This window comes from Podarcis melisellensis (genome assembly GCF_964234715.1).
Source record: "Podarcis melisellensis genome assembly, chromosome: 4".
Lineage (NCBI taxonomy): Eukaryota > Metazoa > Chordata > Lepidosauria > Squamata > Lacertidae > Podarcis > Podarcis melisellensis.
The window spans coordinates 36,118,704-36,138,893 of NC_138531.1; the positions used below are offsets into that span (position 1 = coordinate 36,118,704).

The window sequence follows — 20,190 nt, forward strand, 5'->3', positions numbered from 1 at the left end:
TATAACGTTTCCTCTTTATCTCTGTTTCTCATCTTTCCAGTATTAAATTCAGTTATCCATATTTTCATAACACTGTGATCCCCTTTGGTTTAAAGTTTTCATGAAAATGTCTCCTAATGCATACATTTGGGCACATGTTGCTGTTCAAGCATTTCATTTCCATTTGGCACCAACAACACCTTCAGAAAAGTGATGGAATTCATATGCAATAACAAATAGTACTTGCTGTTTGATACTTCAGCATCAGGCATGGATTTCCCTTGGCAATAGGCTTACAGCAATGCTAATTATAATATGAACCCAAATCCAGCCTACCAGTTGAACCCGCTGCCATACATGACAAGCCTCTATGGAGACCGGAGAGCTTAAGTACAGGTGTCAGGTTTTTAAAACGATTGTTTTCTTTACAAAAAGGATAAACACATAATTCTTTGCACAAAGCATTAGAAAATACTGTGATATTTTATTATTAAAAATGCTGCTGAAAAGTTTATACATATGTGTCCAGCCATATATATCTTCTATCCTTACTTAAGGCAGAACCAAAAAAGAAAAGAAAAATGCAGAAACAATAATAAAAAGAAACCCTGCGTGCCTCTTAAGGTCAAGAAGAAAAGCCTGGGAAAGTTCTTTTTTCTTTCCTTTTATAGTTTTTTTTTAAAGTATACTTTGTTGTTATTATTATAGAATCCTATGAAGAGCCTAAAAATTTCCATTTATAAATCATACATCTGTCCAGACGTATTAGATTATTAAAGTGACGTCATTGTCATCATTTTTAAAAGCTAAAATCATTCACTTACAGAAACGGTTTTACCCAAATGTCACAAGCCTGACACAGTACTGTACATGTTGCTAGCAGAAGACAACTGGAAATACTAAACAAATACCATAATTCACATAACAAACATACCCAACTAAGATGCCATCACATCCCTTTCTCTTTAATCCCACAAGTCGTGAAGAACTGTTGTGTCTTAGTGGAGGCAATGCGTCAATTGTGAGAATGGCATAGAATAGGCCCAGCTTTAATTAAGATTACAGTAAAGATCATGGAAGGCAATTGTTTTTTTCCTGCATCCCCATTTAATACTGGGTGACAAACCAAGCTCTAAGCTCATGTAAACCCTCACCAAGAAGCAGAAAGCATATACAAGTTTTCAATTTCCAACCAGACTTCAGTATGGGCCACAGTAGTCAATTTGCTGGATTGCCAATCCACTTTTTGCGATTCTCAATGGCAGGACCTGCTTTCTTTGCCAGAAACAGTATGGAGCTGTGCCTATAACACAGCTAGATGAGAAGATGTCAAAGTAGCTGTAAGTTAGTATGTTGCAAGCTGTCTAGTCTAAAGGCAGAAGGCATCTTGTGTCAGATATGATTATCTGGGGATGATAATACAGCATTGTGCCCTTTTTAACACAGGGAAATAAAAAATACAATATACATCCTGGGAAAGATATGATCATGTGCAGAGCAACTCTGTTCAAATATCTTTGGTTACCAACTTTAACTTCAGTTTTCTAAAGACAAAATATAAACCATTCTTCACTTATTAATAACTCAATTCTACCTTTATAACAGTTGATATTTTTTAAAAACTTTATACAGAGGTGCCAAGTATCTTGTTGGAACAGCTGCCTTTCATACCAAACTCCCCTGTTAACGGGAATAGAGTGAGGAATTAAGAAAAAGGTTTGATGCTTTTGCACAGTAAAATGATCCAGCTTCTTCAAGGCGACTCACCTATTGTACATTTGATATGGTTTTCTTCTAGCTCTCCAGGCCATCCATCCTTTCTGTGGTGCAACAAAAGACTGTGGGCTTGGTTACAAATTACTACTGGGCCAAAAGCTCTTTATAGACTGTTCCGTCCACATCTTCCCTCATACTTTATTAAACGAACAGTAAATAGAAACTATTTCTTCCCCATCTTCCACTTCATGTGTTTCCCTTGTTCAAAATAGCAGAGCAGTTGCTTCTCCGATCAACCTCATCTGCAGACTGCTGGTGCAGGCAGAACTAATCTTCCTCAGAAAAAGACTGGCCAGAGAGGCAGGCCTTCTTAATACGCATCAGGGCACTCACAATTTGGAAAGCAATGATTCATGGCATAGCAGATACCCAAAAGAAATAAAAACAAAACAAAAAATATAGACTCATAGCTCAATTTTAACAAGCTTTTTTGTAATTCTTCAATCTGTTTCTCTGTGTTGCGGTATATGAAGGCTAACACAAAAATAGGAAAGGAAAGGAAAAAAAGGATTTATATATTTATATATTTATATATTTTTAGGAAAACAAACCCAACTGTTTCCTATCTATGAATGCCTTAACATGCATGTGTGTAACCTGTAAAAGAAAATCTGGCAGGCCACACAGTCGTCTGTATCCTCGGCATGACATCATGTTCTCCTAGAAATGAAACATTAGGGAGAAAAAAAGAAACCCTCATGTGTTGGTTTACCACTAGTAATTAAGAAGAAAACCCTCCTTTTGGTCTGGGAGGAAACAGAGGTGGTATGATTAATGTTTATACACATAGATCACAACTGAAAGCACAATCTTTCTAAAAGCTCTTTTCAAACTGAAAACACCAATAAAAGCTTCTTCTTTTTAAAACTCACAGCTATGTACATTTGTTTTTACAAAGTTTCTTAAATATAGTTCAGGCTGGCAAGTCATCTCTTTGCACAGAACTATACGTATTTACTGCATAGTCAGTCCTATTTTTTTTTAATAATAAAATCTTATTTCCCCATTCTGGATTACAGCTTCTTATGATGGGTAAAAGCCCATGGTGATGTCTTTTGTATAACAAGGGCCATTCATGGTATGGCACATATAGAACATTTTTTTAAAATTTTATTTATTAAAAAAACTGTACAGTCACTGGCTCTGTGTTTCCAGAAGTTTCTGCTTCTGTTTGTTACACTCAATACATATCCTTTCTAAGTGATTCTCTTCAGGCCTCAACTCTTAACTTTCAATCAGAGTGGTTGAGATATTAAAGCAGTATCCTAATAGCAATGTACACATTTCACATTTCACAGGGTTTGAGAAGGTGATCTTTTTTTTTAATAGAATATCAGAGTTCCTATGAAAAGGATCTGTAAGAAAATTGTGTCTGCCTTTCTCTCTTTCTCTATATCTTTTTTGTTTTGTTTAGACAAGTTGCTTGATGGAGAGTATGATTTATTTTCTTTGCTTTCCCCCCTTATTTTCCTTATTTTTAATCTTCCGGGTGGCATGGGGTGGGGCGAATAACAGAGCTATACCCTAGTGGTGGAATGTCCATGGGGCAAATTAGTACTGTTTTGTCCTCCGCTGAAAGTGTTGAAAGTATGCAAAGGCTGCATTCCTGTTAATGTGTTTGGAATCATGGTTATGGTGTTGGGCGTCATGAGTGGAATGTCATCTGGAGATCTTCTAAGAGTGAGGGTATAATCAGGTGGACAGGTGAGTCTCAGGGTGTCATGTGCCTGTAGTGACTCACACTCGTGATCGTGCTCCAGCTGCTTCATCTGCAATGACATTATCTCTTCGTTCTGTATGTGGGCGATATCGTTGGTGGTGTTCCGCTGTGGACTGGGGCGTCTGTGCGTCTCATGACGTCGCTTGTCTTTTTTATAGTACAATGCGGCAAATGCTAATATGTTGAGGAATAACAGAGATGCCCCTACGGCAATGGTAACACTCAGCTCTGTGGAATAATCTCTCTTGTTTTCTATCAGAACACTTGCATCATCTGGAGACGTTTTCTGTGTGTCTTTCGAATGCTTCGGATTGTTGCTCGGTGTCATCAGTGGGCGCTTGGTGGTGAACTTCCCACCAGGAGAACGCCTAGTGACGTAAGGGAATGATGTCATATCAGGAGGCGGCACCTTTGTTGTTGTGGAGACATACTGGAATATTTCATTCAGGTTGTGTAAATGTGGAACAAGTTCTAGCCAGAAAGCAACTTTCGTTGCTCGGTAGTGATCCCGGACTCTGGGTTTCAAGCCAATGTGTAAATAAAGTTGGTCCTTTGGATTATATTTAGACCAGGCTACTTCTTCAAAACGATTGGGTTTCGTATGGATAAACTTTGTATCCTGGGGAACAGGTTGGTTCGGATCCCTGTAAATATACAAACAAAACAATATTACTGTTATGTACTGAACAGTTACTGTTATGTACTCGCACCCTGGGCCAGCAGGGGGATACTGTAGATAGTTATGCAAATAAGAGATCAAAAGTGACGTTCAGTGATTGGATAGTTTTAGAAAATTGTTACAGTTACATTGTACTGGAGCTCTATATAAGCAGGCTTACTGAACCCTTCAGTTCAGTTCTGTTCTGGCCTGTGAATAAACAAGAGCTGTTTCAAGAATCGCTGTGTCGTCTGATATGTTCACCCACAACTTAACAATTACAAAGCAGTCCCAAGCCTGGAAAATAATTACATGCTCGGATATACTCCTATCAATAGGAGTATAGCATCTAGATCAAGGGAAGTAATAGTGCCACTGTATTCTGCTCTGGTCAGACCTCACCTGGAGTACTGTGTCCAGTTCGGGGCACCACAGTTCAAGAAGGACACTGACAAACTGGAACGTGTCCAGAGGAGGGCAACCAAAATGGTCAAAGGCCTGGAAACGATGCCTTATGAGGAACGGCTAAGGGAGCTGGGCATGTTTAGCCTGGAGAAGAGGAGGTTAAGGGGTGATATGATAGCCATGTTCAAATATATAAAAGGATGTCACATAGAGGAGGGAGAAAGGTTGTTTTCTGCTGCTCCAGAGAAGCGGACACGTGCAATGGATCCAAACTACAAGAAAGAAGATTCCACCTAAACATTAGGAAGAACTTCCTGACAGTAAGAGCTGTTCGACAGTGGAATTTGCTGCCAAGGAGTGTGGTGGAGTCTCCTTCTTTGGAGGTCTTTAAGCAGAGGCTTGACAACCATATGTCAGGAGTGCTCTGATGGTGTTTCCTGCTTGGCAGGGGGTTGGACTCGATGGCCCTTGTGGTCTCTTCCAACTCTATGATTCTATGATTCTATACTACTACAAGCTTTAACAATGTTTATTTCAGGATATTGATGCCAGGTTTTGGTTCTTCAAGTTCATATATATAATCAGAGCTAGTTTTCTGTACAGTATTATGTTTAGATCAGACTGTTTCTTCAAAAGGGGTGATTTGGACAAACACTACAAACTGGCAAATTGGCTTATATAGGTGCTCTTCTGATTTCACTTCTCACAAACAGGATAGCAAAATTGTGATCTGATTTGTTTTACTCCTATTCCTTTGTACTGAATTCCCTTCCCAATGCACTTCTAACTAGAACTATGCAGAAAGTACTGCCCCCGCCAGCCTGAACAGGTTCCTCCTTTTCAAATCAGATCCCTTATCCTCCAAAAACACTATCACCTCCCACAAGTAATAGGTGTTACCATGGGAAAATGTGGAGAGGGTAAAACGGCAGAGATCACTCCCTTCAAATGCATTATCAGCTGAAAATTACATGCAGAACATCATTCCTTGCTAGGAATTATGAAACTTGACTAAGAATTTCAGAAGGAAAACTACCTTCTGTGAGGCATGTGCAACCAAGGGGAGACCCCATGAAGATTTTTCTTTCCACAATATAAGAAGCTGCCTTATTGTGGGCCAGACCACTGGTCCCTGTGGCTCATATTGCAAATACTGGATACCACTGACTCTCCAGCAGGAGTCTTTCTCAGCCCTACCTGGAGATACCAGGGATTAAACCTAGGGCCTGAGCTACATCCTTTCCTCCAAAGGAGACTTCTGCCATTTTTTACTCCCCACATACCTACATAGTAAGAGGAGAAGGTGGCATGGAGGGTAAGTGAGTGGCAGGAAATTGTGGTTTTTGAGTGTTCAAGTTATATGCTTAAAAAGTCCCTACAGCTTTTTCCCCCTGTTGTTAAATATTAAGTGTGGACACTAGAAAAGTCTGAATAAAGTTCTGGATGAGTTGGAAGGGACTCATCCATAGCCATGAACAAACAGCATTACAGAAATGTGGGTAATTGAAATAGTGAAGAAAATCTAAGGGAGCATTTATTTATTTATTTATTTATTTATTTATTTATTTATGCATTCATATTGTCCTTTTTTTTCTCAAAGAAGCTCAAGGTGGTATACATTTAATTCCCACAACATCCCTGTGAGGTAGGTTAGGCTGAGATGCTGTGACTGGCCCAAGGTCATCCATTGAGCTTTGTGACAGAGTGGGGATTTGAACCCTGGTCTGCCAGGTCTTAGTCCAGTACTTTAACCACTACACCACATGGGCTCTTGCAAGTTCTGCTAACAGCCTAATCAGTGGCAAAGACAGCTGGGAGAATGCAGCAGGTTCCCAGTGTTTTGCTGCACATGCCCAGTGCATATCAAGGAACTGCAAACACAGGAAGGCATGCTGCAGTGAGCAATCTCTGTTTCACCCAGATAGCCATTGCTGTCAGCTTTGATCATCAGTTGCACCAGGGGCAAGGGAAAGCACTGCCTGCTCACCCATGGGCAATAAATGCCCATTTCTTGCCAGTAGCCTTTTTATGCATACAGAAGGAAAGGTCCATGGGTGGAAATCTGTTTCCACTCCGAGAGATCGCCTTGTTGCATCAGAGTGATTATCATTACTCCGATTATTAGGCATCCTTATTAGACACTGCAACAAAGGACTCACATTGCTTTCAAAACAGAAATGGTGGGGGGATAATATTTATGAGATACGGAGCCTTGCTTCATGCTTCAACAGCAGTTATGTATTCTTTCCCCGAAATAAGACAAATATGTGAATATCTTTGTTGCACTGCAATGGCTGAGCTCAGCATTCTGTCTTTTGTTATAAGCTACATTTTTTCCTCAGGTTCTGTTTGACGAATTAGTGCTTTTTCAATATTGCTCCAGAGTGCAGAATGCATTACACCAAGGTTTCTCATTTTTATTTCCAAACATGTTACATTCATTTATTTTAGAAACGAGCATTACAGTATTGCTTTTCGCAGAATGCTACAACTTTTCAAAATATATTCAAAATATCCATAAGCACAATTAAATGCTCCAAAGGTTCCTTCATTGTTCAAACAGAGCTGCTGGTTATTACAGCAGGCAAAAGTATTATTTAAGCTTAATAATATCCTTCTGTTCCTTTGACAGAATTAGCCTTTCATTATTACTATTTTTAACGAAAGGGAAATTCTCTTGCCATTCAATGCAGCATTAAAACTTCTGAATAGCCCAATGTGGGGAGAACATTAGCTTATATAATTTATGAATTTTGCATATTGTGTGCTTAGTTCTAAGGAAATAATTTGATACTGCATTATTATTTTTAATATTATTAGCAAACCTTATGTTGCAATATCCATGTTTAAAACACTATTGTTGCCATTCTGCAGGACTTCAACATCTTCGGCAAAACCTATTAATTTTGTTTGTAAAGAATGCCACAGTATTAGTTGTTTTACAAATAAGGGAAGGGAAGGGAAGGGAAGGGAAGGGAAGGGAAGGGAAGGGAAATCCTGGTAAATCCTGAAGAGTAAGCAGTGGGATAATATGATCCCAATTTAGCTAAGGTAGACTTCACTTCACTTCAAAGTAGACTTGCTAGATCAGGAGCTGCACAGAACCAGCTGTAGACCTAAATAACTATGATTTTGACAATATGGTACTTGACCAGGAACTCATGTCAAAACATGAGATGCCAATATTCAGTAGAGTCCAAAAATGATGGCGACAACGCATTTTGCATCTTGAAAGGTATGCTGGTTGTTTAAACCATTAATCTATGTACTACAATACCAATCCCACCTCTCAAATGATAATACTGTCAAAATCTGTTTTAATTAATTTTGATGCTCATATTCTGCAGAAGCTAAGACCTAAGAAGCTGGAGTTTGTTGATTCTTATTCCACCTGAAATTTGAAATGAAATGGAGAGATAAAATGTGCTCCTAAGGTACAGGATGGAGCGAAGTGCCAACCTCAAGTGGTTATAGTTCAGTATCATCCATGTGGGAAAATATTCAAGCAATCTTGGGAGAGTAACAGGAAAATGTAGCCTTCTGGTAAGGGGGGCGGATATTTTTCTATAATATAGAAACGTTACAAAAGTTTGATATCACTTAGCTCGGAATGTGAGCTTTTGCAGCTAGTAATCCTTGGCTGCATTAGAAGTCAAATGCTATCCCCCCCCCCCAATTCTTCTCTGGTTCAAAATGTCAGAAAGATTCAGTACATGTACAACATTTCTTTAAAATTAACTGCCTGCTCTCACTACAGCTTTTGTTGATTGCCATGGAACTGTGCATTAGTATGCAAAGGCTTCCTTTAATGTTTAATCCCTGTTTTTGCAGAATGCTGTGAAGTTTGTACTACATGACCTGCTGCATACTAGAAGCTGCCCTTTACTAAGTCAGACTAAGTTTCTTAAGCTAGCACAGTACTGTCTACACTAAACTTGAAGCAACTTTCCAGCACCATGGACAGAGGTCTTTCCCAACTCTAACTAGAGTACTCAGGGATTGTAGCTGGGCCCACCTCCATACAAAGCAAGTACAGTCATACCTTGGGTTATGAACACTGTGGGTTGTGAGTTTTCAGGCTGCAGACCGGGCCAAACCCAGAAGTACCAAAATGGGTTATTTCCAGGTTTCGGTGCTCGCACATGCGCAGAAGCACCGGATTGCATCACGCGTATGCGCAGACACAGCGCTGTGGGTTGCGAACGTGCCTTCCACACTGATCACGTTCGCAACCCGAAGGTATGACTGTACTCTATCACTGGGCAACAGCCCTTCTCGGACCATCCAAACAAATAGGCTCGAATGTGGGGTATATCTTCTGTGTTTGAGCTGATTCTTTTATCATTTCCTATGCTTGTTTCCTCTGCATCCAGATCTAAAGTGAATGCCTTTGTACTTTTGGCTGTGTATGTCGGTGGGAGACTTCTCAAGCAGTTCTCCACTACAGACACATGGGAAGCTGTCAAGTTATACTGAGTCAGATGACTGGAGCATCTAGCTCAGTATTATATTCACTGACTGTTAATGGCTGCCCAGTTTCACACCTGGGATATTTTCCAGCTCTGAGACCTTTTGCATGCTATGCAGATGCTCTACCAATGAGGTATATGATGATAATGTGTGTGCATGCACTTGCCAATGGTACAAGTGGGAATAAAACTCTTGGAAAGAAGAGTAGTGGTACGCCCTCCTATGAGAAAGCTTGCAATTACCAATTTGCTTCCAAACAGAAGCAAAAGGAGTTAACCCATCATGTACAAAGCCATCTGAGATTTAGTGATGAGGGTAGCACATCAAAGTGTATGCCGCAAACATTTATACAGTGCCTTCTCTGCTCACTTAATGGCATTTTAAACAGTACTGTTTGGAGGGGATTGCACACAAGCATTTCAGTCTCATTTCTGTGAGCACACTGAAGAATAAAGCTGGTGGAACTGGAAATACCGCATCAGTAAATAGCTGCTTTTGATTCCTAATGTTCTCCCGCTTTCAACAGCCACTACCCTTTGTCACATTTCATATGCTAGCTCCAGTTACAGGCTGGAACACAAAATGCTTTTTGCTGTCATATCTTTTGACACTTAGTGGTTTTGCAGCACTGCCCTCTCCTCAAAACCAAGTTCTTGTAGTGGGCCCATCAAACAGTGTGCAGTTTGTAAGCATAGGAGGTCTGAGGTCTGTGCCAATTAGAGGAATAGTGCAGAACCTCCAAATGATGCACTAAGTATTAACTGTACAGTAAGATTCTGGATGTTGCTGTTAGGATATTTCCGTTCCACCTTAAAAGGGAGCAGGCTTTGTGAGTCACAGAGTCTGCATATTTCCTGTTCACAGGAAGTTTATGTTGTGTCTATGCTTTCATTTTCTCTCTGTGCCTGAGACATCAACGCAGGCAGTCTTGTTTTCTTTGTTCTGACCAACGCTGAATAAAATTGTAAATAATGCTCTCCTGTGTGCATCTTTCGCTGTGCATTATCTGCTGATAGAGCGTGCATCAGCTCTGGAATGTGGCAAGCTATTTCTGGAGCTTGTGTCGCTAATGGAATGATACTGCGTGTCTACGGGCGATTGATGGATCGTCTGGAATCGACGTGGGGTCATGATGGCCTTTGTCTCCCTGGCAGTATCCCAACAGTTGCTTCCTTATTTAGGAATTGAAAACATGTCAGATTGTGTGTGTGTGTATAACATGAGGGGCTAGGTATTCCTGATTTTACTGGGAGGCTAGACAGCTACACCAGTTATTTCTTACAAACATAAACAGTACAAATATAAATTGTGTCCCCGTGGAATACTTGCTTAAACATTCCAGGTTGCAAGCTCATTAAGTTTTCAAGACTCTGCTTGAGAGAAAGTGACCATATTTCAGTCTCATAGCAGACAATGACCACTATGTTAGAGACAGCACACCAGAGAAAGCTAAATATACTATAGGGGGGAAAACAACAGGAACTATGATGAGGAAGGGATCCTTTCAATATCAGGAGCACAACTTCCAGTACAACTAAAGAGACACATATACAGGAACAGACTTCTGCACACATATTCTGTATATGGAAATATGCATTCGATTCAACCGGTATGCTGTTCTTATCTGACACCCCTAAAAGGGCTGTACTAGCAGTAGTGATGGTCAAAAGTTGATTGGTGCTATCACTCATTATCTGACCCTGAGAAATGCAAGCACATAGCCCTCCACTTGGTGTGCAGTCAGATCAATGCTTGCTATGAACTTCCTCCTTCAGGGAGAGTGTGATCCCATCCCGGGCACACAACATACTAACTTCTGAGATCCAGGAAGCACTCACCCGCTAGGATTCAGACAGTTGATTAGCCCTCACCTAGCCCATTACTGCATTCAGACCCATTCCCAATTCAGATGTTACAGAGAAATTGAGTTGGATATCATCAGCTGGCAGGACTTGCTGGTGTGTGTGGCTGAGGCTGTGGGGCTGGAAGCTGATCCAGGGGAAAGGGAGAGTGATATATGGAGATTTGTGCCTACTGTGAAGCTGGAGCCAGGGCTGCAGGAAGGAGAAGACTCTGTGCAGTTGGATATGAGGGAGGAGGTGCAGGATGTGGGGCTGGAGCTGGGACCAGAGGAAGGGCAGAATGAACTAAGAGCAGAGGAAGAAGCAGAGGAAGAGACAGTGTCTGAGAGTGGGGCAGTAGAATCTGCTCCATTACCTTCCTCGTTGTACTCCAGAACCAGGATGGGCTTGGAGAGACAGGCACAGTTTAAGAAATTGCAGGTTGTTTGTGCACCTGCATCAAATGAGGGTGGAAGCATGGCCAGGCCATTGCTCCAGCAGTCCAGCCGAGAGCACAAGCCTGGGGAAGGGATGCCATCTACTTAGTCATGTTCATGTTCTGAGCTACCGTAATGTGTGTGGTTTCTCAATAAAGAATATAAACTATCAACCATTTGTCCTTTTTGGGCTGGGTATGCTCAGGACATCGGCATACTTATGACATCTGGCTCCAAAACTCCTAATAATGACTCCCAACAACATAATCTAGATATTAAAATAGGTCTGAAAACAATATAGTGCCCTGCAGCAACCAATAGCTGAAGTGTTCCAGGGGGCCAAGAAGCACTTATCCAATGCTACCTTCTGGAACCATTCCTGGAGAGAAGATTGGAACCACTGCAAAACAGTACCCCAAATACTTATCTCCTGTAGAGGGATCTAAGAGGATGGTATTAAAAGCTGTATAGTAAGACTAACAGGTTTGCATTCACACACCCCTCTCCTGACAGAGGTGACTATGGCAGTTTCAGTCCCCAAACTAGTTATGGAATGGAATGGGTCTAGATAAGCGTTAGCTAGGGGTCAGGGATGATGGGAACTGTAGTCCAAAAACAGCTGGAGACCCAAGTTTGGGAAACACTGGTCTAGATATTCAGTACCTGTATTTAGGAGGTACCTGCAGTGGTGTTGCCACTTGTATCTGCCTCTCATGTACCTTGCCTCCAAAGAGAGTATTTGTGACAAGGCAGCAGTTGTTAATTACCATGGGGTATAGGTTGGGCTTTTTCAGAAGTGGCACACTATCCCCTCCTTCAATTCTACATTTAGTGTTATCAGTGCAGGGTGCTGCATTACTCTTTATAAGAATCTAGTTTAACCTCTACCCAGAGTGTTATTGCTTTGCCAGAAATGTTGCAACATGGCAAGCATTCACCAAGGCTCTTGTGTTCCTCACAGTCTGAAAAATCTGAAGGCCAAGTGGTTGGGAAAATCTCTTTTAAGGAACTGGACTGCAGTGTGTTCAGTAAGACAAGTTAAACTGGAGTTTTGCATATCTTCATCTTTGCTTGTGAATGGTGTAGAACTGTGACCATCATTTTTGTAAGAAGATGTATTTTTTAAAATACAGGTAGTTTGGTTTTTAGTAAAAAAAGGAAAAGAACACAAAATATACAGTGCAATTGCAGAACACCATCTTTAGATTCTATTCATTCTCTCTTATTGATTCCATATTTTGTGATTTTCTCCAATGACTATGATATTATTATGAGTACTAAAAGGTTAGCAAAACTGAAAATACTTCACTTTTCAACAGAGCAGGTGGGATTTCAAGGTCACACAGTTCCAAAAGCTTATTGTCAATTTAGAGCAAATCCAAATAGGGAATATTTGTTATAGTCAGTCTCATTTCGACCTAGTAATCATATTAACAGTTGGGTGCATGGTAAAATGATTAATGGCCCTTCCTAAAGATTTTTGCTGTCTTTAGGAAGTATGGTATAAATCCAGACCCAGGAGAGTGTACAATTTTATGTACACCCTGCTGAAATTAGCTCTTGAGCAGGCGGCCTGTGCAAAACTGCTTGAAATTATGAGTAATACTGACAGATGGGATCATGAGGGAGCTTTTGTAATCCTTAGATAAATGCTGAAGCCTAACTTGTTAACACCCTGCAGGAATAATAATAACAGTAATATAAATAATAAGCAGATACAGAAGGTTGTGACATCCTGGGAATTGTTCTCTATATATTTCAAACACCTACATGTTTGATTCTACAAGCACTGTTTATTAACGATAATACATCATTATTGTTGGGAAGAGAGGAACCCAGTTTAAGCAATATCTGTTAAAAAACTAAATATGAGAGGTGATTGGGCAACCTATAAAGAGCTGCTAACAGAAGTGGAAGATCAATTAAAATTGAAAAAGGTCGAAGACACCAGAGAGCTATTAAAATACTGGCTACAGTATAATCAATTAAATGATATCTTCAAATTGGATAAATAGAAGGGTAAAGAGATATCAAGGTTTGAAAAAGATCTGTTGCAAAATAATGTGAAATTAATTTTGAAAATGTATCAATTAGTTTTAGAATGGTTTACTAAAGATGGAGAAGTTAAATCTGTAATAATACACTAGGCAAGAGATTTTGGTTATAATACACAGTTTTCATCATAGGAAAAGCTATGGAAAGAGGATTTGAAATTTACAGCTTGCTGTTCGCTGAAAGAAAATTATATAAAAATGATGTACCGTTGGTATTTGACACCTAGTAAAATAGCAAAAATGTGTGCTGGAAATGTAAAAGGAAAGAAGGTACCTTTTATCATATGCGGTGGCCATGTGGGGTTTTAACAACATTCTGGGAAATGATATATAATGAATTGGGAAAAAAATGTTTAAGATAACCTTTGTTTAAAAAACAGAGGCTTTTATGTTAGGAATTATAGGTGTGGAACTACCAAAAGAAAGTAAAGGACTGTTTATGTATGCAACGGCAGCAGCAAAGATGCTCTTAGCCCAGAGATGGAAAGAAGAAAAAGAACTGACCAGAGAAGAGTGGCAGATCAAGCTGATGGAATATGCCAAAATGGCAAGACTGAGGGGAAGGATCAGAAAGCAGGAAGACCAAATATTTGTGAAAGACTGGAATATCTGAGAGACCACTGTAAACAGTTGAAATCATTGGCAGGAATACAATGACACTTGTAAAATAACATAAACATTGGAACAGTTACAGATAGGTAGCCGTGTTGGTCTGCCATAGTCAAAACAATAAAAATTCCTTCCAGTAGCACCTTAAAGACCAACTAAGTCAGTTCTTGGTATGAGCTTTCGTGTGCATGCACACTTCTTCAGATACACTGAAACAGAAGTTTCCAGACCCTTCTATATAGTGAGAAGGTGGGGAGGGGTATTACTCAGAAGGGTGGTGGGAATGGGTGATTGGCAGATAGCTGTGATGAGCCTGTTGACGACTCTTAATGACTGCAATAGGTCTTACAGGAAAAAGCAAGGGGTGAAAAGGTGAAAAATGGCTTTGTCATGTATAGTGCTACTGGAAGGAATAAACATTGGATGCAGGAATAAAATTTAGAAACGGAACGCATGAAAGGAAGGAGGGAGTTCAGAAGGTTTGAGAGAACCTTTTTTTATATAAAAATAAATACTGGTAAATTGTTATGTTTGTTGTATACAATCTCTATTTAAAATTAATTTTCTTTTATTAAAAAAACAAGAACACTCAAGCCTCTTGTCTCCTGACCTGTTTAGCCTTTCCAGCGCAGAGACATTTCCCACTTTCGAAGAAACCTTTAAGTTTAATTCCTCCATGCAATTCCATGGGAATGGCCCCATTGGACTGAACAGATATGGGTAAAAATTGGGTGAGATCCAATTGTAGCATGAACAGGCATTGGCTCACACAACAAGGCTCCCCCCTCCCCTCTGAAGCAGGTGTGTGTGTGTGTGTGTGTGTGTGTGTGTGTGTGGCTAGAAGGAGAAGAAGAGAATCTGGAAGTCCAGATGCACAAATGTTCATCATTGGTTGAACAGTTCACTCATTCCCTACTTGATCTCACCGCCATAGTGTACACGGATGACATAGAGCAATGCTTATCTGCAGTCAAAGTTATGAGCAGCAATGTAATTACATTCTAATCTTCAGAAAGGATAATGTCATTGCACCAAGCATCAACCATGGCAAATATCAATTGGAAAGGAAATCTGAAAGAGCATTGTTTGCCCCATTCAGACTTTGACACCATACTCCCTTTATGCGGGGCTCTACCATGATGCAAATTCCACTCAAAAGCCTTGATTGAGAAGACCTCTTCTGGGTTGGACAGTTTTGGTCTCTCCTGTGTGGCCTGCAGAGGGGGTGTTCTTATCATGGCTTTCAAGAGGTGACAATTTAGTTTAGGATTTGGGGCTCCCCTATGCAATTCCAGAGAAAGCAGTGGCAGTCCACTCACAATTCAGAGAAGGATGTATTTGCGCCCAGTTTCTTTGATTTATACAATTAATTGCTTGGGTTTGGGGGGGTAGTGACTGCAGAAAATACATCACACAATGTGATCCTGGCTTTCTTAAGTACTAAAAGATCTGCTTACTCCTGAAATGCGTCAGGAGGATGCTACACATTTCTTTGAATTCTCCGATATTGCTGCATACTGTTCTCTGCACTGCAGTCAAGCTGCAGTTCTAAAAGCCCAGTTCTGCCATTAAATGTTCATTGGAAAGATTTATGGGCCTTTAGTGTGCCACAAGGACATTTATTTTAATTCAATACCGAGGCAAGAAAAAAGAGGAGGGGGGGGAAAGCAAATTTCAAAAGCAAAAATCAGAACAACAAACTCTGCTTGCTTTTTGGAGGGGAAAACGTTGCAACATTCCTGAAGAAATAGTACTTCCTCAGCTTTATTAATGAGCATTTTACGTCCACCTTCACTGTTATGTTTCCTTATTTGCCTTTGCAAAACATATACAAGAAGTTTCTTCTTTGTCTTAAGGGGCTACACATTAATATAATTCATTGGATGAGGGAAGGAAACACTGTTCTTTCGAGAGATCTCTTTTCCCCGTGTTCCCTTGATATCTTTTGAAAGGCAGCTAGGTAATTCTGTTGAGGAGGCACAATGGGCTTGTTTGATCTATACCATACTTTCCTTTTCCTTCAGTGTATTTTATAACCTTAACCTGAGGACTATGGCTTTCAAGAACATTCATGCCTTAATAACAGCATTGTTTTTATGTGAAACTGCAATGCATCATTTTTCACACCAGGTAGTGAGAGAAGGCAATGGAGAGAAAGAACTGTTTCCAACAGCCAAAAAAGGGGGTTTTTTTTTTTAGGAAACTAAACAATCATTTCTTATGAAGCAAAGGTGGATTATCTAGGAGGTTTTGCACAGCACAGAGTTTGTACTGGGGGCATTAGGGCAGTGCCTGAGGGAAGCAATGTGCCCAGCATTCCTATGGTGCCTCTGAAATGTCTCAGCAAGTATCCTACAAAAAGTCACAATGTATGAGAGCTTGTTTGCCCTTTCTGCTCTGTTCATGGCTTGGCCTCTCCTCTGTCACAAGAGACTAGGGCCCTATGGGACTTGACGTCTTTCTGCAGGGCCTGAAAGACAGAGCTGTTCCACCAGGCCTTTGGCCAAGGCACAGTGTGACCCCCTCCTTTGGTAATCCTCATAGAACTCTAGCAAAATGGTTGCCATTAATTTGATTCTGAATTGATTTTAGAATGGATTTTAGAATGTATTTCTATTAATTGATTGTGATTTTATGTAAACTGTCTTACTGTTGTTAGCCGCTCTGAGCCTGGCTTCGGCTGGGGAGGGCAGGATATAAATAAAAATTATTATTATTATTATTATTATTATTATTATTATTATTACACTGAACACACTCTCTTAAACATGCCCACATTTCATTGCATGCCAGAACTGGACACCCACCCTTTCTGAATAGAGAAGAGGTGCAAAGAGGTTTTCTTCATGAGTGATGAGGTGTTGGCTAATGTGGGTGACTTTTCTCTCTTGGTTGAGGGGAGAGGCATTCCCACACCATTTTGGTTTCCTGTCTTTTTCTGTTCTTTTAGATGTAACAGCTACTTTGTGCTACATTGTGCTATGACACACATCCCCACAAAAAGCTGTTTTGTGCTATGCCATGCTCCACAGCAGATACTTTGTGTTATGCCACATCCTCACAACGCTTTCTGAAAATTCCAAATATGCTCATTGGCTCAAAAGAGAAGGGCATATCTACACTACAAACACAAACACACACACACACACACACACTTGTGTTTTGTTTACTCACAAAATACTTACTGAGAATCCACTTTAAAACTTTACCATTTCCCCACCAAAGAGCTATGGTTTACCTACAGCTTCCTTAAAAGGAATGACGATTAAAGCTGTTTTAGAGTCCTTTATATCAGCAAGTGCCTCTGTATGGTGAGTGACTCTGTCTTTCTGAATCTCATTTATAATTCTGCACAGTGAATAAAGAAAACTTTTTCTCTCTCTCGCAAGACAGGGAGACAGTGGCAGGCCTGGAGTTGAAACATGTCATGGCCAGGAATTTGCCAGGGCACTGAAAGGCCAGCCATGGCATTCCTTTATTTTTTAAAAAACTAGAACCTGACGCTAAGAAGAAAAGTGCTGAGTCAAGTGACTAAAAACACTGTCATCCTCATTACCGTAATGCCCTTGGGACTAGTTTACAGAGTGTACTACACTGGGTCACAGAGTCACTTTGGGGGAATTGATTGTAGTGACTGCACTTGCCTGGTCTGGTACTTCTCTCTCAGCACTTGGGAGAAGGACTACCAGGCTACCAAAACTGGGCTACTGATCCTTTCCATGCTGCAGCTGATCCCTGGCAAGGTTGCTTTGGGAGTGCACATGGAGTGCATAGCTTGCTCAGGGTCCCTTCAAGCCTGGCACTGGGCAAGTTCTCACTACTGGCAAAAACCATCTGCACAGCACAATAAAAATGTACAAGAATGCTATACCAGAGAGAGTTTTCAGGATCAGAGAAGGATGTCTGTGTGGCTAGGGTGGCTGTGTGTCCTACTTTGCAGAGGGCTGTCCTCTATTTGCAGGTGTCCTCTATGTGAGGGGCTGTCCAAATCCAAATCCACTTTGATTATAATGGGAGAGTAGGGGCCTTGAAGTTGCATATCAACAGATAGCACCCGGATAGTATACTGAACGAACACACAGGTGAGATGTACTATATTTTGGTGAGATGTACCACATTTTGGTGAGATGTACTATATTTCTATTTAAATTATAGTAACTAGTTGTTGTTGTTATTATTATTTATTAAATTTATATACCACCATCATTTGAAGATCACAGGACATTTTACAGTATAATAGTTCTAAATTCGCACTTTCCCATATAAAATCAGAATACCCTAATTACTGTATACGCAAATGTTTGTTTTTTGGACTCTTCTTTTTTGCACTGCCTAAAAGATCATCCCACTGCCTTCCTGTGCTTTTGTGTGTACAGGCAACACCTCCAAAGCCCTTTAATTTAGCCTTGCCTGCCAGCATTCTGGAAATATTGCTTTAATTCTCTTGCAAAGAAGCACTCTGTGAAACAGCAGCTGCCAAAAGCTGCAGCACTTAATTAGACCCAATACTCATGGCTAGAATTTGGGAAAGATAGCACAGGGGGAAAGCCAGGAAGTGGCAAAACCTACCCAGTTTTGGCGAAGTTTGTCCAGTAAGTCATAACTACCGCACTGAGCATGACATCGTTCTTTGAAAAGTTGCAGTTGAACAGTTCCGTAGGGCCAATCATAGGAATACCGAAGACATAAGGGACTTCATCGCCGTGTGCTGAGTCAGCCCAGCTGGGTTTCATTTCACTCTGGCAGTGGTGATAAAATGCATAGAAGTACGTTGGGGAGCCATATTGGGCATGCAGGTCAGCTGTGGCGACAGCTGGAGCAACCCACTGATGGTCAGTAAACAAAGCCACCAGGGTCTTTCTTCGCGTTTCGGGATTCTCCTTATCTGCCCAGTCTGTGTACATGAACTTAATGGTCTCTCGTAGTGTGTCTTTCCCTTCTGGATAGCCATACAAATTGTCCACAAAATTGGATACGGAGAAATCAAAATCGTTTGGAGAAACGCCCTCTTCATTATCTACAATTCCATCTACAAATTTTAAGCCTTCCCCTTGGTTTACGCCTAGCATTATGTCATAGTTGAGAAATTCTCCCTGCTCCATCAGGATCTGAGGATCATCTGGAATTACATCCCCATCAATCACAGGCCCAAAGGCAATGTGGTATGTAGCTGGTGTGATAGTTTGCTGAATGAGTTCTTTGTAGTTCTTATTCCGAAAGCATTCAACTAAGTCTGTAGTGTCCAGCGTGTTGCAGCCTACTTTTTCTGCCAAAATTGCAGTGTACTTGGCAGGCTGGTAGTTCACTGCCCAGCTGGACAGGGCTGTTCCACTTTGTATGATTGCCTTTTGGAACAGACCTGCAGGTGCAGAAGTTAAAAATTAAAATACATGAACAAGCAGCATTGACCACCAAGCAAAAGAACCTTTTGTGCATCACTTACAGGAAGTACATTCTAGTGAAGAGCAAGTTTCATTCCATTTCCATTCCATGAAGAAGAAAAAACCACAAGAAATTATTGCTCTTAATTTAGCTCTTCCCCCTCTGTCACTAATCTATGGCTAGCTAAATTATTCCTAGTACTTAATATTCATGAATACAATGAATCCAGTGCAAATGTCTAGGGATGAAATGCTTCACAAATATCCATAAATATTCAGTACATTGTAGTAAACATACACATATTTTCATATGGATGAGAGCCACAATCTGGAGAATAGCCTGCATCATAACCATGTAGCCAAATGTTGCGTCCTTACAGTTTGCCCCTTTCACTGTATACGTCTCTCAATGCATACAGAAGCACAAAGAACATACCAAAATGCAAATTAAAATTTAAACTAGTTTGGTGGCTGTGTGTGATTTTTGGGGTTTTTTGTTTGTTTGTTTGTTTGTTTAAAAAACCATCTCTCTTACAGGAACGTCAAAAAATAGTTCTGTAATTAGGAGGAGGAGGAGAACAGCATCAGCTGGGGGTATTTCTAATATAGTGACATGCTACTATAATATCAAATGTAGTAAGCCTAAATTAATAATTTAAAATAGTGGGGAATGAATACTAATTCTTCTGTTTATTGTCTAAAATTATATCAATAGGTATAACATCAGAGCTGTCATTAAGATGATTCCTAGCTGATTGCCATTGACAATTTCAACTTGTTCCTAAGTGACTGGGTCACAGCCTCAATCTGTTGCATATTTCCCAGCAAAAGCCTATGCCTTGGGCGAGGGGTGGGCAACA

General features: G+C 40.4%; 1 protein-coding gene across 6 annotated transcripts in view; it reads right to left on the bottom strand.

The window, feature by feature from the left end:
- Window positions 1–443: 443 nt before the first annotated feature.
- The window catches only part of NLGN4X (neuroligin 4 X-linked), a 154,012-nt gene continuing 134,265 nt past the window's right edge, over window positions 444–20,190 (bottom strand). For all 6 annotated transcript variants that reach the window (XM_081907560.1, XM_081907562.1, XM_081907557.1 and 3 more), the window contains 2 exons: window positions 18,519–19,308; window positions 444–4,119 (listed from right to left, as the gene is read on the bottom strand). In XM_081907560.1, the coding sequence (XP_081763686.1) occupies window positions 3,273–4,119; window positions 18,519–19,308 (1,637 nt within the window). In that variant the 3' untranslated portion in view covers window positions 444–3,272. The remainder of the gene's footprint in view (window positions 4,120–18,518; window positions 19,309–20,190) is intronic.